The 16155-nt window shown below is 41.0% G+C and overlaps 1 protein-coding gene across 1 annotated transcript in view; it reads left to right on the top strand.

The window, feature by feature from the left end:
• Positions 1-16155, top strand: part of EDIL3 (EGF like repeats and discoidin domains 3) — a 649344-nt gene that overhangs the window by 552479 nt on the left and 80710 nt on the right. The window contains exon 8 of the mRNA XM_066602963.1: positions 5212-5396. Coding sequence (XP_066459060.1) covers positions 5212-5396 — 185 coding nt within the window. The remainder of the gene's footprint in view (positions 1-5211; positions 5397-16155) is intronic.

Below are 16155 nucleotides of genomic sequence, written 5' to 3'. Positions count from 1 at the left end.
AAGGTGTCAGTTATAGCCAGGGCATGTCTGGTTCTTGCTGCTAGTTTGTGCTTTTCTTTGCCCTTTTTTATCTACTAGCTTACTATGTTTCTCCAGTTCTGGTCATTAGTCGGTGACTTTATGGGCCATGTCATCGCATAGCATGGGGCAAAACTGAGTGGCCCACTCAGTCACCAGAACCCATGCCACTTGATTTTTATGCTTGGGGGAAGCTGAAGGAATAATGGGTGCTGTTAGACAATTGACATGAAACAAATTCATTGCCGCAGAGCATCAGCGCCAGTGTATTTTTCACGTACAACTTTTCATTGCAGCAGAAGGAGGACATGATGAGAACTTGTTGGCATAAAGTATTTGCTCTTCCTACACATGCAATCACAAATAATAATCTATTTTACACTTAAATTAGTTTTCATCCTGCTTTCCATATGTTTAGTTTCCTCGCATTACAAATCAGCAATTCAATGAAGCCTACCTCACAATTTGTCCTGTCACAACTTTAATTGGGACATTAGGAATACAGGGTTGGATTTTCCATAATGAATAAGAGATACATTCCTAGAGGTGATCCTGTGGTGAGGGACACCTACTGCTGGATCAGTACTTATATGCTCAAGCTGCAGCTCGGTTTGTAGATGTATTGAACAAATATTAACATACTGATGTACAGCATCTGTTATTCTAAAGAAATACGGGAGACTGAAGATCCACTGTAAAGACGTTGTCCCAATAAAAGAGCTTATCACCATTATTACAAAGCAATTGATTTAGGAAGATGGCTTTCTCTTATAGATCCTAATACAAATTCCCCTACATTTTACCTTCTAAAGAGCTCTCATGCACACCGGTGACCACTATCTTCTTTGGTTAAACTGCCCCACAAAAATGACCCTTGGTCCTATTATGAAAGAAGCAAAGTAATCCAAAAGATATACCTTAATCCTCCAGAAACACAAAAGCTCCCACTCATGTTTCCCACTTCCCTGATACCTTCAGTATTGGCTAACAAACCATTAGAAACATGTGACGTATGGAATAAATTGAACACCATAACGATAAGTGACATCCTCAAAAATTCTAAATTCATCAATTTAGACCAAGTTGGGTCTCTCGCCTCAAATTCTATACTACATTTCTGAGAAACACCAGATATCTTTAACTCATTTTAAAAAAATCCAGGACTTAATTCACAATAAATTAAGAGATCCACTCTAATTTGAACCGTATTTCTTTCTTTCCAAAACCCCTGAACAAATTATTGACAAAGCTATATAAGGGGTTGCTTTTAAATTCGTCCTCAAAAAAACCTTGGTATTTTAGGGAATTGGAAACAGACTTAAAAACAACATTATCCAAAGACGATGTCAGAAAGATATTCATTAACTCACGTGGCTTCATCAGATGTGTGCAGATTCAAGAAAACTCATTCAAACGGCTGACAAGGTGGTCCAAAACTTATTTGAACTCAATTTAATGTCTTCGGATTGCTGTTGGAGGTGTGACCTTTGTGGAGGTACTCTGCTTCACATCTGATGGGATTGTCCAGAAATTAAGCCTTACTAGAGACAAATAACTGAATAGATTAATAAAATCTGCTCAACTACACTTAATCTATTCCCCGAGGCAGTGCTCCTCTGGTAGTCCTCTGTCAATCTCATACCCTCAAAGACAAATCTCCCAAAACTCCCACTCTCAGCAACAAAACTTCTTATCCCCCTGGTGTGGAATAACACAGAATTAGAGATGAGCGAGCATACTCGCTAAGGACAATTGCTCGATCGAGCATTGTCCTTAGCGAGTATCTCCCCGCTTGGGAGAAAAGGTTCGGCTACCGGCGCGGGTGACTGGTGAGTTGCGGCAGTCAGCAGGTGGGAGTGGGGGGGAGAGAGGGAGAGAGAGATCTCCCCTTCGTTCCTCCCCGCTCTCCCCCACAGCTCCCTGCCAGCCGCCGGCAGCCGAATCTTTGCTTCCGAGCAGGCAGGTACTCGCTAAGGGCAATGCTCGATCGAGCAATTGCCCTTAATGAGTATGCTCGCTCATCACTACACAGAACCAGCTTCATTCCTTTAATGGAGGGACAAAGTATCACAAATATATTGTTTTGAAGAAATCACAAACTGTGATGCTGGTTCGAGAGCTAAGTGCTTTTTAACTTAGAAACTTTGGATCGATTACATCTAGAGATGAGCGAGCGTACTCGGAAAAGCACTACTCGCTCGAGTAATTTGCTTTATCCGAGTATCGCTGTGCTCGTCCCTGAAGATTCGGGTGCCGGCACGGAGCGGGGAGCTGCAGGGGAGAGCGGGGAGGAACGGAGGTAAGATCTTTCTCTCCCTCTCTCCCGCCTGCTCTCCCCTGCTCCCCGCTGCAACTCACCTGTCAGCCGTAGCGGCACCCGAATCTTCAGGGACGAGCACAGCGATACTCGGATAAAGCACATTACTCGAGCGAGTAGTGCTTTTCCGAGTACGCTCACTCATCTCTAATTACATCAAATTAACCAAACTAAGCCTGTCATATTATATCTCATAATACCCACCTCCTTTATTTATCTCATCATGTTTTATAACTCTCGCGTCTTCACAATATTCTACTAACATCCCCAGACACTTAGCTCTCATTCACATCTCTTCAAGAACCCTCTTGACAACCAATCCCTATTAATATGTTACCTTGTCAACTGTTCAAACATGTTTTCAAGGTTTTTTTTGTATGTTGATCAGTCTCTCTGGTACTGAACAAGCTCCTTATACTCAATTACCAGGAAGAACTCTTCTATATTGTATTTACACACTTTTATCTTCCAGACCTGCGAGTCTCATTTCTTGTGATGCATTGGAACTGTACTTCTATAATTTTAATGGACTTCTATAAGTTCTGTTCAACTATCATTTTCTAAATAAAAAGATTGCTTAAAAAAAGAGCTTATCATCCATCTACAGGATAGGGAATAAGTATCTGCTCAGTAGATATCTGACTCCTGGGACCTCCACCGATCACAAATATTGGAGTGTCCATGAATAAACGGTGCAGGGGTTACATGTGCACACTACCTTTCCATATATTTCTATGGGACTACTGGAGATAGGCAAATACAAGTGTACAGCTATCTTTAGCATTCCCACTGACATTTCAGTAATGGAGAAATAGTGTGTACATGTGACCAGTGCTCCATTTATTCAGGGACACCCAGGACTCTTATTACCACGATGGTGCGGTTAGATCACTACTGATCAGATACATTGCACTTCTTTCCAGAATATCGGGGATTTCTTTGTGTAGGAGGACTTTAATTGAATTAAAATTTTATTTATACTTCTTTTTCTCAGATGATCCCTGTAAAAATAGGCTGATCACAGGGACACCAAACAATCAGCAGTAATTTACGAGATAACCTTGGGCAAGTGTTGATATAATTTGCAGTGTCACAATAGAAGAAAGGAAGTATTATGTGGTGCTGTCATGTCTAAGCTGGAAGCAAAGCACCTCATCCAAAGACAAGGGATATGCACACAATATTCTAATGTGGAGAACACAAAATGTGAAAAATTAAACAAAAAATGCAACAATGGGAAATTTGACCCTATCAAACTTACACGATGAGACACTATCTAAAATCGGATAACCGGGGTGACCACACGTCAGGAACCTGGTGCATCCATGACTCTCCCTAGTTGGAAATTAGGAATAATTTTTGCTACAGGAAATTACAAAGGATATAGATGGAAACAAAAATGTACTGAACTCGATAAAATAAAATAGCAAAATGGGAGATAAATGTGACCTGAAGGTATCCTTTACACCAAACAAACTTATCTGAAAATAGAGCAGGACAGGAGATTGAACTTGACCAGAAACACCTTCAAATTTAAAGTATAACCGGCGTCCTGCGTGAGGAGGAGCCAAAATAAATGTTCACATACAGGTGCTGATTGGCCGACTGGAACACACACATGCCAGCCAACTAATCTATCCACACACCCACAGAGAAGTGATCATGTTGGTGTCTAGTGCCGAAATTACACTGAACATGCCCTTTGTATGTAGTTCATATGATGCTGTGATGTCACCCTGGTCCTGATCCAACATGGGCAGTGACTTGTAACAGGTGCCCATTGAGTTTTCAATCTAATGCATGGATCTGCTGGGTCCTAGTTGAAGTAGTAGACATTCTTTGCAGCTGTTGTCTGCTATGTTTAACTGAGGAAGGCTCAAAACAAGTTGATACAGGTTCCAAATAAACTAACCCTTACTATTTGCTCAGAATCCCTTGAAAGGGGTATTTACTTCTCAGTTAGTCATGGCTAAAAAGGCAATACTAGTTTACATGCCTAGGTCAGTAATGGCTGGGATTATAGAAACAGTATAGAACAGCTAGTTCAGCTATATCGGTAATCCTGGCCACCTCTGTCCATGGCATATTGATGGGTATTACCATCTCAGCCATAATATGTGTAATTTTACATCATGTTAATTATCTATGTGAGTATCTTCTGATTCTGCAATCCTAACCACCCCAATAAAAAAAGATAAAAAATGTTGATATGGACCCAACTACAATATTTTAAGCCTTTAAGCCCTTATACTGTTTCGGTTAGAGAACAGCACTGCTATTTTTTTCATTACCGATCACTTTCCAAACTTTTTGCAGTAACTTACTTTCTTTTTCCACTGTAAACTTTTCCTATATGAAATCAATCAAACATTCCCTGTGTATAATGATAATATAAATCTGAGCGTGTGCATGATATAAAAAGAGTTTAATGTAATGCGCAACCAAGTGTAACACTGATTAGTTTCCACTTTTAGTGTGAATTAAGAAAACAAATGCTATATAAAGTCTAAACAAAGCCCAATCACATCTGTTATCAGCCGAGGTAATGTTTTACATTTCTAGACTATAGCACAAGGCAAAACAGTGTTATCTCCGGGAAATGATTGCAAGAATCATTGTACGGAGACCGTATTGTAGTAGTTTGGAAGTAGCTCATTTTATTTAGACTCTATCCTGAGGCAATTATGATTAAGCCTTTTCATATTCACCATCTCAGAGTCCTACTAGAGAGAATACTTTATTTCATTTAATCTGCTCTCCTGTTGTAATAAAAACCCCTTTTTTTCCCAGTAGAGTTCATAGATTTTAAAGAACACAAATATGTTTGTTTCCTTGTAAGCCATTGTTATCATCTGTTCTGCTTGATGCTCTTACAGGCTGCTCAGAACCACTAGGAATGAAATCAGGACATATACAAGATTACCAAATCACCGCCTCCAGCGTTTTCAGAACATTGAACATGGACATGTTCACTTGGGAGTCCAGGAAAGCTCGGCTAGACAAACAAGGCAAGGTGAATGCTTGGACTTCTGGAAGAAGTGATCAGTCGCAGTGGTTGCAGGTAATTGCTTCATTTTCTATAGTCAGAACTTTTAGAACTTTGTAAAAAGTTTTCTTTCTCTCTTTCTAACAATTTACAGTTTACGATACTCCTGTTCTCAAGAGAGGCTGTTAACGTTGTTGTTTTCCAGTCCTACCTATGTTAACTGTTTTATATAGCGCTATACCCAAACTGGGTTAACTTGAATGTGAATGCCTGAATTAGGCCACTCAAAATAATTTCCCAGACACCATTGGAGACAGATTTTTATGAACTTAACCTCAGTAAAACTTGATATGCGGTGGAAAAGGAGAATTAGATTCTATAAAGTGCTCTTTGGGAAAGCCATTGTAACTATACAGATGTTGCTACACTTTTTTTTAAAGTCCTGGTGTTAGTGCTGGAAACTGTTAAGGCCCTTTTACACATAAAGATGATTGCTCAAAAGAGGGCTTTTGAACCATCATTTTGCATAAGTTACTAATTGGTACTAATGCTAATTAGTAGCTCATTAATGCGTGTGAGCCGCTGAGAGCTATATTCAGCGGGTGGTCCGTTCTCTTAATACATTCCCTTTGTTCTGCCATGGAGCTGACAGCTGAGACAATGTTATCAGCGCTCCCTGCGGAGAACACAGTGTGAAGTCCCTGCTATTAGCTCTTCTGCCAAACATAAAATCATCATTTGGCTGAAAAATCACAGATGGGCACATTTACACGCAACGATTATCGCTCAAAAGATGGCTCTGTGTAAAAGGGCTTTTAGACACCCATGGGATATTATAAGTATTAAATAGAGATCTGCAGCAAAGATTAAAATGATCCAGTGTTTGTTTCCTTCTCCAAGCCCTATCCATGACCTTTGGCTAATTTTCCTTTTTTTTGCAAACAATGCATTTCCTGTGGAGAGGGAAGTCTCAACACCTAATATTGGAGGGTTGGGATCAACTTTAGCTTGGCCTCCTTTCTCCAAGGGGCTCACTGCAGCCACATGGTCTGCCTCTAGGGAATGTACATTCTTGGAACAGAGTTTGAATAGTAGGTGAAAAGTATCTGGACAACATCGACAGAACTAGCACATCCCTTTATCTATTTATGTATTTGTATAGGCATGGTTCATAAATGGTTGATAGAAATGGCAAAAATGTAAATAGTTTGTCAAGTAAATCAGTTTTGCATGGGAAAATTTACTTCACAACCCTGTTTGTTTTGGGGTTGCAAAACTTTTTTACTATAGTACCCAGAGCTTTTAGCACTTACTTCATGTGTTTATTCCCTTATCCTGTGCATAAGGGTCCGACTCTGTGTGGTAGGCTATGTTATCAGACCATATTCCATTACATAAGGAAACGTGATATATTAAAGGGATATGCCGATCTCAGATTTTAACAATATATTCACAATATATTCAATAAACATATCATAGATGTAAGTGCCAATTCTGGGACACACAGCTATCTAAAGTATTTAGTCATCTGATCTGGCTGTATATGGTGGTAGTGTTACTGATAACATGATGCACAAATATACCCAACTGAATTGTTCTTATAGTGATAATCCCAGCTGCTATATACAGAGGGATATTTCCATTTTGGTCATGAGTGGCTGAGATGATCCCTTTAACTAAGGTTTTATCACTACATGAACAATTAATTTGGGAATATTTATGTTTCGTGTTGTCAATAATGGTAAGATGTTAAAGGGGCTTTCCAGGCAAACACTATAGCTGACCTATCCTCAGGATTGGTAAGCAATAGTTTGTCAGTGGGGACCAGCTGCTTGGGATCCCTGGCAATCAGCTGATCACCTGGCCTGCTGTCAGTGCAGCAAGGCTGTATCCTGCCATCGAGGTCGAAGATGGAAGTGTCATAAAGGGCTTGATTCCCATTGAAATCAATGAGAGCAGTGCTTCCTATTGCTTCCTATTGTCCAACCCCTGTGTTGGAGCTGAAAGGGCCAAAATTGTAATAGGAGACTTCAGCCCCCATTGATTTCAATGGAAGTGAAGGCATCTATAATGCTTCTGCCTCTGACCCCGATGATGACATGAGTCCCAACTGCACTGAGAGTGGGCCGGGCGATCAGCCGATCACCTGGGATCCTTACTGGCAGATCCACAGCAATCAACTATTGATGAATTATTGTGAGGATAGGTCATCAATAGTATTTGCCCAGAAAACCCCTTTAAAGTACTATGATATGTTGACTGACAGGAGATGACATAGTTTAGTTGGGGTTGATTTAGTCACATATTTCACATAATTTTCTGTTGCTATTTGCTATACCATAGACAGATAGAGAGAGAGAGATAGATAGATAGATAGATAGATAGATAGATAGATAGATAGATAGATAGATAGATAGATAGATGCCAGGGATGTTTTGGAGTGGTGAGTGGCCACCAGATCCCATCTACAGTACGTAATAATGTACACAATACAGCTTATTAATAGAATTTATATGCATAATTTTGCACATTTTATGTACTTTTATTGTATTCTGTTAACTCCAAAATGGTTTATGGATCACCATTACTGTGCACAATGCACTTTGAATACTTTTTATGTAATGAAATGTGTTTTGACACTAATCAATATAGTTGATTGCACATACTTTTGTATACTTGACCTCCCCATGTAACTCAATGCTTGAGAAAAGCCCCAGTGTGTGGACTGAAATGCTACTACAATTGACAGTGTATAAAATCAGCTGAGTTTATGCTACTATAGACTGCACTTTCTTCTGTAAGATATATAGATATTCCAATTTCTCAACTTTTCTTTTGCACTAGTTTTGTTCATTGTCTCACAACAGTTGTACCGTAATGTACCATCAGGCATTTCAAACATTTCTTCTAAGTAAATGTTTATTCGTCTAACATTGGGCATTGCGTTTATTTGCAATGTTTCTTAAATGATTTCCTTTGCGCTGTTAAAATAAAACCTGTTCTTGTAGGATTTGTTACATGGAAATTACTAGTTGCACATAAATTATGTAGATAAATTACAAGTTAGTTTAATGTCAAAAGAATTTGCACAGCTGTAGCCTTTTCAGTAAGGAAGTTGTTAATGTACGAGCTGGCAGCCGCAATGAAATAATGACAGATATCAAATTTAGAATGTGAATATAGTAAATATTCTTGATTTTTGATTATTTTAAATATATACTTTCCAAAAGTTAGCATTTTCTCAAATATGGTTTTTCATAGAAATGTACTTTTTAATGGATCACTTTAGGTCCAGTACTTAAAAAATTGCTTGGAAAGCTGTGTTTTCTTTAAGTAACATAGTATAGAATTTGTGATATGAATGTCATGTCTTGGCTAGGTGTAAAAAGAAACCCAGAGGTTGTGAATGCTACATTTTGCCTTAGGGCACATGCAACCCAGAGTCGTAGGTCTTCTCCACGGAGCTTGTAGAGCAGCCTACAAAGTCCTTAGGTACTTTGTGTATCACCGTATGAACATCAGTACAGCACTTTGTCATTGAGGTATTTGTCCTTAGAAGCAATGCTCCCAGAGAAGACTATTTTCATTATATGGAGTATATCACAGAAACGAATCCAACAAAAAGAAATTGGAAGCATATAAAATCACATAAGAGCCACAGGAACGTCTACTGATCCCAAATTAAAGAGAGATTGTATGGAGAAGTAATACAGTTTACTCATTCCCTAATGTTTTTGTGAAACTATAATGTTATAATTTGATTTTAGAACAATTTTAATGTGACTATTGATTGTCAATATAACGTACAGCAAACATAGTGTTGTATAGTTTTAGCCAGGAGGGTCTATGTGACAATAATTACTACAAAAGGGACAAAATATTAAAGAGGTGATACCTTTATTGGCTAACCAGAAAAATTGTATTTGCAAGTTTTCAGAATTCAGAGGCTCCTCCATTGGGCAGATATCAACTGAACAACTGAAAGCTAGGCACGACAATTTAAATACTAGATTGATCCAATGTTCGCTACGCAAAAATAAAATGTTTGGAAAAATGTTTGTAAGTGTTTTAAGAACTGTCAAGCTGCAGATTCAGCTTGAACTGTTCGCCGTCTACTGCTTGGTCTTCCCCATTTTGGGGACATAGCAACAGTCAAACTGGTAAGCACTTGATATGAACGTTGCTTAGCAACCCTTGACTCTCCCTATCAGCGCTGTTGGCTGAAGAACAACCGCGCCGCTAGACTTAAAGGGGTTGTCTCGCGAAACCAAGTGGGGTTATACACTTCTGTATGGCCATATTAATGCACTTTGTAATATACATCGTGCATTAAATATGAGCCATACAGAAGTTATTCACTTACCTGCTCCGTTGCTAGCGTCCCCGTCTCCATGGTTCCGTCTAAATTCGCTGGCGGCTTGCTTTTTTAGACGCGCTTGCACAGTCTGGTCTTCTGCTCTCAGCACGAGCCGCTTCAGCCTGCTAGCCGCTACAGCTCTTCTACAGCTCTTCTCGCTACAGCTCTCGGGAGCGCGCTGGAGCGGCCATTCTGTACCATCCTCTCTTAGAGGAAGGTGCAGAAACTTGAGCCGCCCAGCCGCCCCAAGAAGCCGCCCAGCTGTCCTGCCGTCCTGCCGCCCAGCTGTCCCGCCGTCCTAAGTGATAGGCCGGGGGGGCTGCCGCTGGGCCGGGGGTCTGCCGCTGGGCCGGGGGGGCTGCCGCTGGGCCGGGGGGGCTGCCCTTGGGCCGGGGGGGGCTGCCGTTGGGCCGGGGGGTCTGCCGCTGGGCCGGGGGGGGCTGCCGCTGGGCCGGGGGGTCTGCCGCTGGGCCGGGGGGGGGGGGCTGCCGCTGGGCCGGGGGGTCTGCTGCTGGGCCGGGGGGGGGGGGCTGCCGCTGGGCCGGGGGTCTGCCGCTGGGCCAGGGGGGGCTGCCGCTGGGGCGGGGGGGCTGCCGCTGGGCCGGGGGGGTGGGGCTGCCGCTGGGCCGGGGGGTCTGCTGCTGGGCCGGGGGGGGGGCTGCCGCTGGGCCGGGGGGTCTGCCGCTGGGCCGGGGGGGGTCTGCCGCTGGGCGGGGGGGGCTGCTGCTGGGCCGGGGGGTCTGCCGCTGGGCCAGGGGGGGGCTGCCGCTGGGCCGGGGGGGGCCTTCGTCTGTTGTCAGGGGTCTAGCGCCGGTTACCTGCTGCCTGGCGGTGGGTGACTATGTGCCGTGGTTGGCCGCGTTCAATCCAGGGGTCCGGTCGGCGGCTGCGGGGCGTCTGGTTGTCAGGGAGACACAGCTGGTAGCGTCTCGGGAGCGCGCACGTCGGGCTACAGCAAGCGACGGGAAAAAAGCCGGCGGCCATCTTGGGAAAATTTTTATAAGTTGCTGAAACGCTGGAACTGTAAGTACAAACCAGCTAGAAAAGTCATTTACAGGGGGGCTTAGTAATGTATGCTTAATAAGGGGGACTGGGCAAAAAAAAAATTCACTGCTTCCTCGAGACAACCCCTTTAATATAGGAAATTTGATCTTGCCTGACAGATCACTCAATGTATCAAACTCAAATTTTATAATTTTACGGCGGTGGTGAGGATGTCACAAATCTAATGACACCAAAATCATCCACCAAAGGTCACGCAAAGAGGGCAAAGTGTGGTGCAAGAAAAAGCCTGTAGGCTTTTTTATATTAAGGTGCATTTATACCATTAAGATGATCGCTCAAAAGATGGCTTTTGAGTGATCATTTTGCATAAACTACTAATTGGTACTAATGCCTATTAGTACCAATTAGTAGCGTGTGAGACACAGCAAAATACGGCTTTTGAGCGAATTTTGAGCACTAATCATGACTAAATGGGCCTTTAGGTGTTACATCGAGATAAACCATGTCAATTACTTAAGGGTCCTTTTACATTGGATGACTGTCGAGCACTTAAGCTCCCATCAATGATTATTGCTCCTGTGCTTTCACATAGTAGTGATAATCGTTCAATGAATGAAGGTGGAGTGCACTAAAAATCTCTTCCAGACACCCACTTCCATTCAGAGTAAATAGGCAGTCATTCATAGTTAAATGACTACACAGGCATTTCGTCTTTTGATATTTTATGCCTGCATAAACTGAACGATGAATGATAAGCGAACAAATTATTATTCAGTCATTGACAGTTATTGCTCAGTTTCTCACAATCCACCAATAAACTGTACAATAATTGTTCCGTATAAAAGACCCTTAGGTTTGTGTATAAATTGAAAGAGGAAGATATAGTAACTTAGTAAGTCAAAAACCCAGGTGTTAAAGCGACCCTTCGGACCTTGAGAAACAAAGATGGCTAAACCGCTTCCTGGCTATCTGATGCACACTGCGCATAGTATGCATCACAAGTCTAAGGTACTTCACTATGGCTCCCATGGGCAGTACTGGTCTATCACAGAAGGTGCAGTGTCTTAGACTAATGATGTATACTATGCACAGTGTGCATCAGGCGGTCCAAGAAGTAGTGCGGCCATCTTTGTTTCTCCAAGCCGGACAATCGCTTTAAATTAAGACCTTGTTTCAGTGACTGGAAAGTTCTTATCTGTCTGAATTACCAATTTTTCTCTCTCTGTCATTCGTAAAATGACCTTTTAGTATTAAGATTTTTAGATCCATTATACTGTTCCCCATGGGTGTATCCAGCTTTTTTATTATTCTCTGTCTGTGCATATTCATCCTGGACTGTAGTCTCGGTTTTGCTTCTCCACGTTGGAGAGACCATGGCATACAACGCCAGTCATACTGCAAAGCCTTGTAAAAGGTCAGATATTGACTCATAGAGTAGCTACTTTCAATCAGTGGAGCTGTGAAGATGTATTCCATTGCTCATTTACATGACAACCTATTCTATCACAGATGCATGAAATTCCTGCATGTCGGCTACTGAAAGGCAATTACAGTATGTCAGTCTGTATACGTGAGAATATACATATATACTGACTGCCTTCATATTATGCGGGCAAACTAATATTTCATTGATTAATATAAAGAATCACTTTTAAGAGGGGGAGCTGCAGAGAAAAGCAAACCTCATAAATGCCGTCGTATTGATTGATACTTCCTTTTCATCCTTTCCAAGAACGTGTAATACATCAAAATCAATTATCACAACCGTAGATTTAATTTCTGCTAGGTTTTATTGAGACATACTAATAGGGCCGGGATAAATGCAGAGTAAGCTGAAATTCTCATTACATCATTTCTTTTATATTTCAGTGTATGTCCAGATTTATAACTCGTGGATTGTTCCAATTCTTTTGGTAGATTTGTGCTTCACATATAAATTCTTCATATTCTACAAACTATTTCAACCTTGAAAGGATTTGGTAAACATTAGAAATAGATTTCCTGGAAACACTGTCACTCTTGGCATCTAGTTTTACACAGTATAAAATATTTATTTATAAGTGATTTAAAAAAAAAACAATACATGAAGCCGCCTAAGGTTAATCCCTGGCAACCAAAGAGAATCAGATAATGGAAGACTGTTACAATGCTTAACATTCCCTGCATACATGGCCACATTTAAAGGGGTTTTCAAAAGATAAAAAATAACTTATTTCTGCTAAAATAATAAAATTCTCAGAATAATCATCTTTTACAAGTCTGTTCTGCTTTCCCAATGCATCTTTTTTGTCTGAATATGGTAAGTGATCTGCAGGCAGTGTGTTAGAGAATAGAAAGAGCTGAACAGATTGATGTCTAATTTTGTGAAAAAGATTCAACTTGTAATTACTCATGTTATTCATTGATATCCCTGTTTTTTCGAGTGTGAGGCAAAACTCTGGACACACCAGTTTAACAGATGTACTAAAAAGAACATTGACTTTTGACATGTTAAAGTATTAATTAGGAGGGAGGCTGCTTTTTTTTAGGAGGCAGAGGTTTTTGGTGGCCATTTTGAACTTTGCCATAGTTCATTTAGTTCTGTTTTTTCAAATGGAAAAGGGGTCATGTGATATATTAGTCTTGGCTAGAAGTTACTCAGAAACACACAGGAAGTGTCAATTTTGCCCTACCTTTACTTGTTTAGGAGTTAAGCAAGGGAAACGTTGGGGAATTGTGTTTGACATTCTGGACCGTTTTTCATTGAGGAATCACCTAAAATGGTGAGAAATATCTATAGATGTTACAAGATACGATATTCCCATCTGTGCTGAACAACAATAAGCTCCCACATTGCGTTCAACAGGATGGAGCACGTCTGCACTATGCTGAGTCTTTATGCTTATAGCTGGATGTGCCATTCCATGGACATTGAATTGGTGGTAGAGGTCTAGTAGAATGTCTTTCAAGGTCGCCAGAAATGGCAAATTCTACAGTGCTATGAAGAAATGTCACCTGCAGTGCTTCAGCTTGTTCATAAACACTAGATTAAACATTTAACGATGCACATGCAGCAGAATGATGGACACATCAAACATGTCATGTAAAGCACTTTATGAAGATTTTCTCTAATTTAACTCCTAAACAAGTAAAGATAGGACAAAACTGACACTTCCAATGTGCTTCTGAGTAAATTCTAACTGAGACTGTTATACCACATGACCCTCTTCCCATTTGTAAAAGCCTGAGCTACATTCAATATGGAAAAGTTCAAAATGGCCACCAAAAATATCTCCTCTGCCATAAAATTGCAGTCTCCCTTCCAATTGGTGCTTTCACACATTAGAAGTCCATTTCTCATTATTACACTAGTTAAATGAGTGTGTCCAGACTTTTGCCTTACCTTGTATTTATGAGTCCAGTGGGTGGTCCTATTCAGTGATCATCTGCTATCTGCATATGCACAGTCATACAGGGAAGGCTATCAATCACTCTGATTACTGCACTCCTAAACATAGAAGGATCAGGGATTTCCATGAATAAATCACAAGTTATAGTGGTCCTTCAACATACAACATTAATTGCTCCTGGGACTACCATTTTATGTTGAAAATATTTTAATAACTCTATGGAAAACTGGTAATGAAATTCCAAAGCCACAAATATGTCAACCTAAAGTAATGTAAAATGAATATTCAGGGAGCACTGACATGTGGTGCATTTGCTGTGGATTTTCCACAACACAAAAATCCACACAATGATAAATTTCCAAATTTCCACCATTTGGTGCGGATTTTGATGCAGATATACAGTATACCTCAAGCCCTTCAATGATCCCGGGATTAGCCAGCAAAGTGGATGAAATCTTGCAAAAATCTCGTCCACGCGCTGTGGTCAAGCTGCGCGGAAACGGCTATGCCGCGCGGAAAACAAAGACGCAGCATGTCAAATCTTTTTAATTTTCGCAGTCTCTCTCCTCTCTATGTGGAGAGATAGCCATAGCGTAGTCATGTATAGACAGCAGAATAAAAAATGATACAATGAGAAAATAAAAACTGAATAGATAATTTTATTATGTTTCTCTATCTGGTTTTAATTAATACAAAAAACATTTTTGGTGATATAGCCCCTACAAGAGTGTGTTTTGTCCACTGTATTTTGTTTTAGATGGTGGATGCTTTCTATCGACATGGCATAGAAAGGCTTAACTGGCCCAGATTGTAGTGACACACTATGCCAATCAGAGGCTGGTGGGAGGGACTTAGTTTATATAAGCCCAACCCACATTTTGTTGATTCAGTAGTTGTTAAGGCTGGTTAAGGAAACATTTTTAAAAATCTGATCCTGCTCTTTTCCAAGGCCTTAGGGGAGGCAGCTTTGAGGTCTAGCAATGACTCGAACACAAGGCTCAGGCAGTGCTACCTTGTTAAGCCTACTAGACTTGTCACAGGGATTCCGATCATAATCAGGAGAAAGCACTGACGGAAAAGCTCTCTAAAAAGAGACTAAAAACTCCAAGGCTGAGGATACCTCGTAGAGAAGTATGAAGGTCGAGGAAGGATCTAAAGAGGGTATCAGCCACCACCAGTACAGCTTGTGTCAAGCAGTTTAATAAGGTCTCTCCCTCCATTTGAATGTGTAACCATTAAGCTTATCGGACACGCAAAATGTATCTTTAACTGTTCTATTCCTGAGTCTCTAGACTTTAATTGGGATATGAACTGTCACCATAACACCTACATCGAGGAGCAGAGACCAACCCAATGTATCTCACCACCACCCCATACATTTTTAACACTCTGTGACTGACTAACTGGCTTGGGGAGTGGCACCCCATGAAATCAATTGCTCTCTATGCCACTCACAGTTGGCCATATCCTCAGTCAACAGAAATATTATATCCTGTGGCTATTGTAATTGAGGAATCACATATATAACTATAGTATATATCAATCTGCTCAGCTCCTTCTGCTCTATAAGATGAGGGGAAGAAGAACAACATTTTCCAGTTCCTTAGAACCAACCATGGAGAAATTCATCTGTCAGATTTATTTCAGGCAAAAAAGGTGCACATTTTCTTGCACTCCACTTTGGCACAACAATTTGTGACTTTTATGACTTTTTGCTCTGCTCATGTCACTTTTTTAAGTGACACATTTACTTTAATGTAAGCAAGAAGTTGCCATAAATTACAGCACAAATCTATGCTCACTCATAGCTGGCATAGACTTGTATTTCTGGTGTACAGACAGCCAAAGATGTGCCAAATTCTTAAAGGGATTGTCCAGTTACCAGACAACCACACTTCAATAGGGATGACGGGGTTAAAATAATAAACTGAACATATTAACCCCTCTGTGGCCACCAGGATCCTGCACTGTGGTCCCAGTGGATGTTGTGATCGCTGATAAGAGGCTGCAATGTCACGTTCCTGAACTCCTGGTATCATGGCACTCAGGATGTGGGCACACATGCCAGGAAAGTCAGCCGTGA

The sequence above is a fragment of the Eleutherodactylus coqui genome, chromosome 5 (genome assembly GCF_035609145.1).
Source record: "Eleutherodactylus coqui strain aEleCoq1 chromosome 5, aEleCoq1.hap1, whole genome shotgun sequence".
Taxonomy (NCBI): Eukaryota; Metazoa; Chordata; class Amphibia; order Anura; family Eleutherodactylidae; genus Eleutherodactylus; species Eleutherodactylus coqui.
The sequence above is the reverse complement of the archived record's forward strand: the minus strand, read 5'-3'. Positions and strand labels throughout refer to the sequence as shown.